This window comes from Dipodomys ordii, unplaced genomic scaffold, assembly GCF_000151885.1.
Source record: "Dipodomys ordii isolate 6190 unplaced genomic scaffold, Dord_2.0 Scaffold113, whole genome shotgun sequence".
Taxonomy (NCBI): domain Eukaryota; kingdom Metazoa; phylum Chordata; class Mammalia; order Rodentia; family Heteromyidae; genus Dipodomys; species Dipodomys ordii.
In genome coordinates, this window is record NW_012267329.1 from 5,106,095 (window position 1) to 5,118,418 (window position 12,324).

A 12,324-nucleotide genomic window follows, 5' to 3' on the forward strand; every position below is an offset into this window, starting at 1 on the left:
TTAAAAATAAAAATATTTTTATGGAAAGCAATGTGTTATTCATAATTATAAATTAAATTTAATAAAGGGAACTCATTATTAACCTGTGACATAGCAGTTAATCTCTGAAATTTCACTCTCCACATTTTCCAAAATGGTCAACACTAAAATATTATTATTAGACATTGGCAACAGAAAATTACCTTTTACTATCAGCTGAATAGAACATTTTCACAATAAAAAAATATGGTGAGCTAACAGATACTAAGAAAATACTTTCCTGCCCATCTGTCTTTTCAGGGCCTCCTTAATATCCTTGTTCCTGAGAGTGTAGATAAGTGGGTTCAACATGGGGATCACCACCATGTAGAACACAGATATCACTTTGTTCTGGTCAGTGGAGTACAGAGATTTCGGCAACACATAAATAAATGTAGTAGTCCCATAGTACAGAGTGACTGCACTGAGGTGGGAACTGCAGGTGGAGAAGGCCTTGTGGCGGCCCTCAGTGGAGCGCATCTTCAGGATGGTGATGACGATGTACACGTATGAAAAGACTACAACTAGCACTGTGAACAGAATCAAGAAGCCACAAATACTTGATGCAACACCTGTGAGGACACTGACATCAGAACAGGACAGTTCAACTAAAGGAGCAAAGTCACAGAAGAAATGATTGACTCTATTGGGTCCACAGAGAGGTAAAACATAGACGCAAAGATAGAGAGTGCAACCATTGAGTAAACCACCTGCATAAGCCACCGTGATTAACTGGACACAGACTTGGGTGGACATTTTGGCTGAATACAGCAGTGGGTTACAGATGGCCATGAAGCGATCATAAGCCATTGCAGCCAGAAGGAAGTATTCAACTGCCCCAAAGAAAGCAGCTGAGCAAAGCTGGAAAGCACATGCATGGAAAGGGATGGTATTTTTGTCCGCTAGGAAGTTAACGAGCATATTGGGTGTGACAGTGGTTGATAAAGCTACGTCAGTAAAGGCTAAATGGCTGAGAAAAAAGTACATGGGATGGTGGATCAGAGAAGAAAGTCTGATGAGAAGAATTGTGCAGAGATTGCCAGATATGGTCATCAAGTATATGCACAGGATGATGATGAAGAGGATGACTTGAAGGGCTGGATCATGTGTTAAGCCCAATAGAATGAACTCTGTCACTGTAGTGTGGTTCCCATCCAGTAGAGAATCCATCTGACAGTGGAGCTCCTGCGAGACAAAACTGTGATGAAGGCTGATATGAATGAACCATAAATATGTAGCCACATTTTGATTAGCACGTGCATGTATTTATTGCAAGCAAACATATTAATTACATTTTAACTGTAGAGTTTCACAGTCTGTGCTATTTAAAATATGTTTAAGCAGAAATATTAAAATTAGCTTCAAATAATGTCTCTTTGGCCCTCTACATTTGCTACAATACACATGCAGAACTTTTATCCTAAGACTTAAAAATAAGAGAATTATCAAACTGACAAAAATCTTTAATATACCTATCAAAATAGTTTTAAAGTTGTTAAGTAAAAATTTGTAGTAATAACTGGAATAGAAGATGACATTAATCAACAGCTTATTAATAACTGGAGGATTTAAATATTTACATATAGTTCTGTTTATTTTCTAAAAACTATATCTTAAATACTTTTATTTCCATTTTGTAGTTGAGCAAAAGTTAAGCAACTTCTCTGAGGTTTCATAGAAAGTACTAGAAGCAGCACATGAATCTCAAGCAGTTTGGACATAGCTCATTTATCCAGTATTCATAATGTCAATGAAATAAAAGTTGCAATTAAATAAATAATGATTACAACGAAGGTGAACACACATGTAAGCAGGAGATACGGGATTCAATTTTCAGTTATCTGTTCATTTACAAAAGAAGTACTTCCTTAGTCACATAGTTACAAGTCTATCAGTAAAAATAGTCTTGCTTGAAGACCAATATTTTTATCACAAAAATGATGTACAGAGGGATTACAGTTAAATAAGTAAGGCAATTAGTACATTTCTTTTCTAACAGTGTTACCCCTCCCTCGTTTTCTCTAGCTTTCCCTCAGGGAGAAAAATACAACAGTGATTCATTTTGTTGTTTTTTTTTAATGTGCTAAAGTCTTTTTTCACATTCCACATTTTATACAACCTCAAAGAATACATGCTATACAATAAACTCATGCAAGGTATTAATGTACAAAATCTTTTCTCAAAAGACAGACCTCTTGCCAGGCGCCCGTGGCTCATGCCTGTAATCCTAGCTACTCTGGAGGCTGAGATCTGAGGATCGCGGTTCAAAGCCAGCCCGGGCAGGAAAGTCTGTGAGACTCTTTTCTCCAATAAATGACTCGAAACCCAGAAGTGGCGCTGTGGCTCAAGCAGTAGAGCGCTTGCCTTGAGCTGAAGAGCTGAGGGACAGTGCTCAAGTCCCATGGCCAAAAAAAAAAAAAAAAAACAAAAAAGACTGGCCTCTTGTCGGAAGGGATGGCAGGGAAAAACTGGGAGAGAATAAGAGAAGTGCTAACATTGTCCAAAAAGAAATGGACTCATGCCAGGCACTGGTAGCTAACATCTGTAATCCTAGCTACTAAGAAGGCTGAGATCTGAGGATCACAACAGTGATTCTAACAAGATAATATGTTGAAAATGACCAGTTTTTAAAATGGGAACTGCATTTTCTTATTAGCAAAAGAAGAAATAGAATACATATTAAAGTTTTACATGAAGCTACTAATTGTAAATTTATGAGGTTTTTTTAAATATTTGCATTTTATTTCTCATATAATTTCAATGGACAACCTAATTATTCTTCAAAATATTATGGGACTAATACTTAGAACATAAATGATAAGGTTTATTTTCTCAAACAAATCCATGTCTTCAATGCAAAAATATTTTCTAATTGGAGTATCAAAGCATAAAGTAATATTATCTTCAATAGTACAATAAGGAATACAATTTCAACATACAAAATTGAACAGTTTACCGAGATTTATCAAGTTAGAGAATAGCTTAAAGTTCATTGATCAATATTTTAGATTTATAGTATTGGCTGTGACCAACATGTCTGTAGTAGTAGAGTCCAAGCAATAGACATAGTATGTTTTTCTGCAATATATTTAGAAAGATTAAGCCCTAAAGCCTTTTGAAAGCTACTGAATGTACTAGCATTGAGGCTGAAGGCAAATTTTAGGTATGGTTAAGGAGTGTCTGAGAGTCTGGTCAAATGGGTGGATGAATAAGGAATAGTGGGAAATTGAATTATGCCTAGTTATTTCTTTGAATTTTCCTATAAAAATTTAAGTTATCTCTGCTAAATTGTTTTTTTTTGGTAGCAAATAGCTTGATTTGACCATCTCAGATTCTCAACAAGGGTATATAAGGTAGATAAAATTTCAGTGTGGTTTTTCTATGGTGCAAGAGGGAAACTGAAAAAAACAGCTTTACTCAAGAAATCAGCCTTACCTCTTGCAATAAGAATTCACTCATCATACAGTAAAAAATACCCAAAGTTATTATGGTTATATAATAGCTCCTTTGCCTTTCATTATTTGACTTAGGTTGTAAACATCAGAAGAGTAAAGATTCACATGTGCATTCAAACATACCAGTGATCATTATCATATTCTCAAGTGTATAATGAGCAGTTTATTTCACATAAACAAAAGTAATCTTCAAGGACTTTGTCAGTCCTCAAGTGTAATTTCATGTATTAATCACTTTCTTTTCATAATGATTTAGAGTATACTATTAACAATTATCTCATAGCTAAATAATTGTTCTTAGTTAACCTTGATATTTCAATGTAAAATATAGTAAATTGGAAACATAAAATGAATACTTAACACATCTTCCTTTCAAAATTTGTTTGTTTGATCAGTAATTTACAGTAAAAGCTATGAGACAACTCCACTAGCTACACTGAGAATATGGAAGAAATATGATATATAATATTGAATTTTAGACAATTATTTAAGAAGTTCATATGATCTTTATAACCAAAGGTATAAAACTAAAGTTTGGAAATAATGTAGAGTGTATTGAGTGAAAAGTGTTTTGGATGACTTCCATGTGAGGCTTATTCTTCTCAACACATTAGCCACTGGTTAGTATCTTGTATGATTTAATGGAACATGAATGAATGATGATTTCCTGGAGAGTCAATTGAACCCATTTGCAAGCTGTAATTTTAGAAACTTCTACTTCATGATTCTTATGTTCTCATGATAAAAAATGGGGGAACCAGGGATAGAACTAACCAAGTTTCATTCAGAGCTTAATCTGCAAGTACTGTGCTTCCCCTTTGCATTCTTTGCCTTCTTCAATCTTTCCAATGATTTCATAGCAAACAATTCCCATTGTCCCATTTAATAGAAGGTGAAAGATGAAACTGTGATGATTTGAAGAGACAAAGTACAGTACTTGGGGAAAAATGACCAATTGTAAATTCGGTGGTATTTAAATGGAAAGGAACTGCAGAGGAGATGAAACCCAACACAAGAGGGAAAAAAGCAAAAGAAAACAAAAACCAAAAATCAAATGATTAAATGGATGGTTGAGCAAAAAATTGTAATTGTGTTGAGTCCCTTTAAGAGGGACTTTCTAAGAACATCAGAAAGAATTTCAGGGACTTGAATATGAACACACACACACACACACACACACACACACACACACACACACACACACACACACACATGCACACACACAGACTCCTATACATTATTATAGAACCATCAAAAGGAAATTCTATTATTTCTAGCAACACAGATGATTTTGGAGGACATGACTTAGCTGAAATAAGGTGGTTCTCCCCACTAAGTTTAGGAAAAGCAAGTCCCACTCTCATTCCTAGTAGCAAGTATTTTCCTGGAGGTGCCAGGCAGACAATAAAGCAAGCAGAAGCCATAAAATGAAGAAGGAGTAGACAACGCACAAGAGAAACCTTTCAGCTTACAGACAGGGCAATGCCATTACTGGAGCAAATGATTGGAAACAAAAAGGGAAGAGTCACAATAGGTTAGAAGAAAAGATCTATTTAAGGACATCAAATATGGAATTTAAATGTGTAGCATCCTGATTAGAGAAGTAGGGAACTGCATGATTATGATTAGAGATTCATGTGCTAAGGCAAAACATTTTGCCTATTCTCAAATGAAAATATTCTCTCCAGCATTAATCTCAAGAAATTTTTTATCACTTATGAATTTAATTCTGTGCTACAGTTTGAATTTTCTTATGGGTTGTGACAAGAAAGAGAGCTATGTTGGGGTCCAGACAATCCCAGTTCAAGCAGGTATGGAGTCAATTCTGAATGGTTCCAGTAAGCAAGATTTACAACCTACTTTCCTTCACCCAGTGGAATGCTGGCCCAGAAATAATGATTTAGAGGCACAAGAAAACATTGGTGTGTGCTTTTGTTTTTGACAAAAGAGAATTTTTTATACTGCATCAGTAAGTGAATTGTAGAAAATCTAAACTGTGATTCCTTTTTAAGGTGAGACTGCAGAACAATATCTGAATGGTAACAAGGATACATTACAGCACATGAGTGATTAAATTAATGTTTTAGAGACACAATCCTGCTTGGAATATCTCTTATTTTAATGCTGTATATTAAAAAATGAAACATTAACGCTAAAATAAAAGAAGCCTATAAAAACAAGATGTGACACATACTTGTACTCAAAACCACATGGCAATCCTAGCATGCCAAGCATAGATACTTGAGATTTACCCTTTATGTCCTGAGTATAGGACACATGTAATAAATGAAGAGCAGAGCTACAGTCGCACAGAAAATCCGAAACCTTGGAAAGCCCTCCTGCCCACCACTGAAGAATCTTCCACCTTACAAAGATGAAGAAATCAAGAGAAACTTCTTCAGTGTTGTTGGGAACAGTTCAATGCAATGGTTTAGCATAATGGTTTAGTGTCAGGAACTACACTAGTACTATAATAACCAGTGTCTGATGGCTAAGTATATATTATATGGTACAAAAACTGCATATACTTCTGTAGAAGTGATTCATTTGTACCTATTATAAGTAAAATAAATATCAAGGGCCCAAAGGATGGTCCCTTATTTTAGACAATATTGTAGAATGACACTTTGTAGAGGAAGAACTGTTAACAGATGCTGTCCAATAGAAATAGCTTAGACAGATCATACTTCCACTGTGGCATATTTCCTCCAGAAAGAAACTTCTGAGAGACTGTGAAAGGAAGAAAAACTAATGTACTAGAATCCTAAACTATTAGGTATAGTGGAACTTTATATGTACCTGGACGAAACAATGCAATGTTCGTTTTCAACATACTGTCTTGTGTGCATCGCTACTGCATTGGTTCGCCCTTTGACCATTGTCTCACCATTTTGTTGTTCCCCTTCCCTTCCATAATTGGAGACGTTTTACATGGAAAAGTAGAAAGTAAAGCAAAACTTTGCTTTAAAAATTTAGAATAACTATTTGCATTTCTTTTATGGACAAAGATCTTTATTTCTCCATGTGTCTATTGACCATTCTTATTTCCTCTTCAGGAAGTCTCTCTTTCGGTCTTTAGCCCAGTTATTAATGGGGCAGTTGTTTCTTTAAGAATTTGTTTTGGGGGTTTTAAATTTTTTGAGTTCTAAATATATTATTGATGTGAGACCTTTGTCTGTTTTAAGATCTTCTTCAAATCTGTATGCTTTCTATTTATCTTGCTAGCATTGAGATTCCACCTCACCCCAGTTAGAATGGCCATTATGAAGAAATCTAATAACAGAGGCTAGAGGGGAAATAGCCAGAAAGGAACACAACTACACCATTGGTGGGAATGTAATCTTGTCCAACCACTCTGGAAAGCAGTGAGGAGGTTCCTTAAAAGGAAGTGGTACTGTGACTCAAGCGGTAGAGCACTCACCTTGAGCTGAAGAGCTGAGGGATACGGATAGCCCTGAGTTCAAGCCCACGGCCAACAACAAAAAAAACTAAACATAGAGCTCCCTTGAGAGTCAGCAATCACACTTCTGGGCAGCATTATTGACTATAGCCAAGATATGGAACCAAACCAGATGCCCCTCATAGATCAAGAAAATGTGGTATTTATAAAAAGTAGTGAAGTAAACCAGACCCAAAGAAACATAGATCTCATAGTTTCCCTCATTTTTAATCATTAATACATGTCTAGGAAAGTCCTAGCAGATGAATAGAATAGCTCAATAGCTATGTCCATATGACCATATAAGATGATGTTAAATGAAATGGAACCCAAGACATGGAAACAGAGGTTTTTTCTTTTTACTTTGTTATTGTTTTAAATGCACTACATGATTTCTTTTTTCTTTTTTGTTTTTTCCTATGGTTTTTCCTCTGCAGTCACTCTACTTAATTTTGGTGCCCTGGGCATTATATATGCATTTTTCTGAATTAGGGAAGGGAAGGGGAACAACAAAATGGTCAGAAGACAAAGAGAGAATCAATGCAATAGTGATGCTCACAAGACAGTATGTTGGAAATGAACTTTACAACTTTGGAGTGGGGGATTAGTGGGAAGGCAAAATGGGAGAAAAATGAGGGAGGGGATAACCATTCAATAAGAAATGTACTCACTAACATATTATGTAACTGTAAAGCTTCTGTATATCTCCTTGAAAAATTAGAATAATGAATTATCAGGAACTGTTGATTGCTAGATGAGGAAGGACTGGCTAGAGAAGGGACATCAGTTCCCTAGGGTCTGTTTCTGACTCTAGCCAAACAGGTGTATGGGAGGAGGATGGATGAGGATCACTGTCTTAGTTTGTTCCAGTGAGAGGGAAGAGGACTATTTTCCCATTAGCGCTTGTCTGAAATATGACCCAGGAATAGTCTCTGTTGTCAAGATCACCATTTTTTTTTCTAGTTTTCTGCAGTCGGTTTGTGTGAAGATTGCTACAAAGTGATCAGAAGCAATGGAAGCCAGATATCCAACTTAATCTGCTAGGATGCCCACAGATAATCTCACTACAAGAAAAGCATTGTCAAAATTTTTTATTGTCTGATCTTCTTCATCATTTTCACTAAGATTATATACCCAATCATCACTATTGGTTTCACATATATTTCAGGAGGAACTCTAAAGTAACAAGTGAAAATTAAACTCCATCTTAAAATTTAAGAAAACTGAGGGAAAGTATAGCCTGATGAGAATGTTGAAAGGGGCCACAGCCATCAACATGCTTTGTATAGATAATATCCTCCTTTGAACTACTCCTTAAAGATAAGAAACTATTCAAAAAATTAGGAAGGAGAATGAGCAGACGCTGCTCAATTCTGGATGAGGATAGATTGGAGAGAAAAGACAGTAATTTTCCCAGTGTATGTTTCTGACACTAGCTATACAAGTGCTTGGGAGGGAGGATGGATGAAGGTCAATCTCTCATTATTCAGGACCTTGGACCTTGGAGGGGGAACTCTACTATTTTGCATTACTGGTTGTCTGAAATATGGCCCAAGGATTTTCTCTTTTGTTAAGACCACCCTTTCTCCAATTTTCTTGTAGGAAGCATTCGATTTTTAAATAAGGTTTTTATTATTATTCAGTAGTTGCACAAAAGAGTTTCAATACAACATGTCAATTTATTAATAGCATGCATCATGATCAATGTCATACCTTCCACCATCCTCCCTAAATTCCTCCAACTCTACCCCTCTCCTAAATATACCAGTTCCTCTTGCATATATGTTCATTTACTAATCAAAGTAGTAATAAAGGTAAATTATACAGACATTTGTGTAAGGAAAATTAAGAGTTATTATGTTTATACCATATAAAGTATATTTCAGAGCCAAGAGGTTAGGATCAAAATATCATATAATGATTAAAGACCCACTTCACCAAATATACATACCAATAGTAAATGTTTTTATATATATTTGTGTAGTATATAATATAAGTATAATATTTATTGTGTATTTATATCTAAAAATACTTGCATATATATGTATATATGTTTCCTAGATAGGATGATCCAATTTTTATAAAAAACATGAGCTATCATAATATAGATAATAGGAAATATATTATTTAAAAGTTGTATCTTAAATATATGGAATTCATAGTAAAATTATCAAGAAAGGTGCCTAAATTGTCTCACTCAATAACTTTATTAAATGTTTAAAGAAGCATTAACATCAGTTCTTCACAATCTCCTAGAAAAACAGTAATAGGAAATACTTCCAAATTGATTATATGAAGTTAGCAATAGAATGAAAACTCAGCCAAGAGAGTGTTAAAGAAGAAATACATTTGATCTTTACACAGACCAAAAATCCTTAGCCAATAATGGCAAATTCCTCTCCTGGGCATTTATCCAAAAGACCACAAACAAAGCCACGCTAACAGTACCAGAACAACCATGTTTGTTGCATCATTGTTTACTAGAGCCAAAATATGTAATAAACCCAGATGCCCTAAGTGGATGAATGGATCAAGAAAATGTGGTATATATACACAATGGAATTCTATGCTTCACATCAGAAAGAATTATATTGCTTCATTCATAAGGAAATTGAAGCACTTGGAAAAATTTATATTAACTAACCCAAACCCAAAGAAACATAGTTTGCTTGGTTTCCCTCATTTGTGATAGCTACAATGTTTCTATAAATCTACAAGTAAACAGGATGGATGGTAAAAATATTACACTGGGACATGATAAATTATGCAATCTCTAGACATTACACTCAGTGAGATCAAAGGTGGATATTCTTGGGAGAAAAATAAAAGGTACATCTGATCACATAAAATAATATGAATTGAAATTAACTCTGGAATTGAAGCAAGAGGTTTTTTTCTTTGTTTCTGCTTTTGTCTCTTTCCTTTATCTTGTTCATTTATCTTTTATAGGAAGTGTGAAAAGAGAACACAGAAATGGAGGGACAAAGGGTGAGCAAATGCAATAGTGGTACTCACTAGACACTATGTTAAAAATGTACTATACAACTAGTGGATAGGGATGGGAAGAAAAAACTGGGACAGAGCAAGGAAAATGGTTACATTTTTCAGAAAGAAATGCACTCTTTATCTGTTTTGTATAACTAAACTGTACATCACGTTTGCAATTACACTAACAATGCATTAAAAAGAATCGTTAAAAGGAGGGGTAACAATACTCAATAGGAAATGTACTCATTACCTTACTCATGTAACTGTAACTCCTCTGTACAGTATCTTTACAATAAAAATATTTAAAAAAAGAAAACATGTTAGGCTAAGTGAACGAAACATATTCAAACACAAATTATCCAGAGTAGGCAAAGCCAAGAATACAGAATAATAAATAGTTTTGCCAGAATCCAAGGAAGAGGAAGGATGTAGTAGGTATGAAGTTTCTTGTTTGGGATATAAAATTGTTCTCAAACTAGATATAGATGATGCTTCTACAGCCTTGTGAATGCATTATAAGAAAGCTAGATTGTACATTTTCAAATGATTTTAAAAGCTAATTGTATATTTTGTGGATTTTTTATGATAAAAAGTTATTCTATGTTTATCTGGATTCTCTTTTCCATTCCATACGTCTATGTGCCTATTTCTTAATGCATATCAAATACTTTTAATTACTATAGCTATATTTAAAAAAACTCAATATATAGTAATTTCTTGGATTTTATTCTGTTTATCAACATTACTTTAGCTATTTCAATTTTTTATCTCTCTCAATGATACTAAACCTTATGTTGCAATATTGCTACTACTTACGTTAGGGCTAGAGGGACAAGAATTGTATAGGTACACAGAATTAACACAAGGTAAGTAGAATATGGGTATTGGAGAGGGAGATAATAACACTATATCCATAATGATGAGACAAACAATAAGGTAACCTTGTGATATCAGAACAGAAGAACTAAATTAAAGAAGAAAATCACAGAAAGAGCTTCTGGGAAGATGGCAGAGGAGAAGCTGGAGGCTAAACAAGCTCTCGCATAGAAAGCAGTTTTAGTGCTCCAGTGAACAGTCCTAAGCCAGAGAATCACACCAAGTGTGCCATCACAGGACAGAGAGTCAGGCCAGAGAGGAAAAATCCAGGCAAGGCGGCACATCTGAGCACTTGCAAGCAGCCATAGCTGCGATTGCAGAGGCAGTGGCAATGGCCATAGCCACCACACCTGCAACACAGAGATTCCAGGACAAAGGAACCAGAAGCAGAGGGTGAGCAGATTCTACTCAACACCAGCAAGAACTGACAAGGAGCAGACATCTTCATCCTGCAGATCGCAGACCAGAGACAACCCAGGAACCAAGACTCCAGCCTGAGTAGAAGCTTGACATCCTCATTCCTTCTCAGGGAACAAAGGAGGGAAAGCCACCCCTCTCCCCCTCCCACCGGAGATCTCCATCTTTGATACTGACAAAGGCCTGGCTGAGGAGCTAGCTTCAACTCAGGCCTTGGAAGAAAACAAAAGAGTCATTTAGCAGGTCACAGAAACCTAACCTGACCTGCCACCCAGGGAAAAGTCACCCAGCAGGGGCTGAGCAAGCTCTGTCAGCCCCAGGAGTGGCTTTCTTCACTGGGTAAACAGAGCCAGAGGCTGCACCTCCCTACAGCAGCCTTGACAATCAATTGAAATTCAGTAAGCATAAACCCTGAGAATGGCTCCAGGCTGGGCTCTGTGAGTTTCTCAGAAGGTAGCCCCTCAGGGAAAAGCTGCTGTTTGCTGAAAGGCCTCAACTCTACCCAGAATCTAAATCACAGCATCTCCAAACTAGAGGAAACAGCCATCTCCCTCTTTTGTGATACTCAAAGAAGATCTCTCTCCCATTGAACTAGCCTGGGAGGAGGATCACAAAATCTTGAGTAAAACAGAGCATTTTTCTGCCTGCTCAAACAAACTGACTTAAGAAACCAACCAAGCCACAGGAAAATCAAACACCACAAGCAGACCAGAGACTCCAACAAAGAGACTGGTTATGGACACAATGGAGATACAGAATCTTCCCATTGCCCCCCCAAAAAAATCAAAGAACTCTTTTTTTGTACCTTTTATAAAAAAAATTTAATTTTTAAAAAATTTTTAACTTAAAAAAATGTTTTCTATTAACTTTTTTCCTTCCTACTGTAATTTTTATATTAGGGGTATGTGTGTGTGTGCTTTTTTTTCTTAAAAAAAGGTTTTTTATTTTTGCTCTACTGACCTTTTGATCCTTTTTTCCTCTCTTTCTCATTCTTTTCACTTTTTCTTCTTTTTCGTTCTTCTGTGTGTCACTTAATTGCTGTTCTGTTCATCCTCAGATATAACCATAGTTGATTATTCGACCTTATCCCCCATTGTGTACACACTTAATCCAGAAATGTATTACTCAATT

The 12,324-nt window shown here is 35.7% G+C and overlaps 1 protein-coding gene across 1 annotated transcript; it reads right to left on the reverse strand.

Annotated features, from left to right (window-relative positions):
- Nucleotides 1-243: 243 nt before the first annotated feature.
- Nucleotides 244-1,188, reverse strand: LOC105995107 (olfactory receptor 478-like). Its single transcript, XM_013028771.1, has one exon. It carries the CDS (start codon nt 1,186-1,188, stop codon nt 244-246), a length of 945 nt encoding a protein of 314 aa, XP_012884225.1.
- Between the last annotated feature and the right edge of the window lie 11,136 nt (nt 1,189-12,324).

Excerpts from the sequence above, each read along its gene's own strand:
- LOC105995107 (XM_013028771.1), bottom strand. The coding sequence starts at position 1,188 with ATGGATTCTCTACTGGATGGGAACCACACTACAGTGACAGAGTTCATT.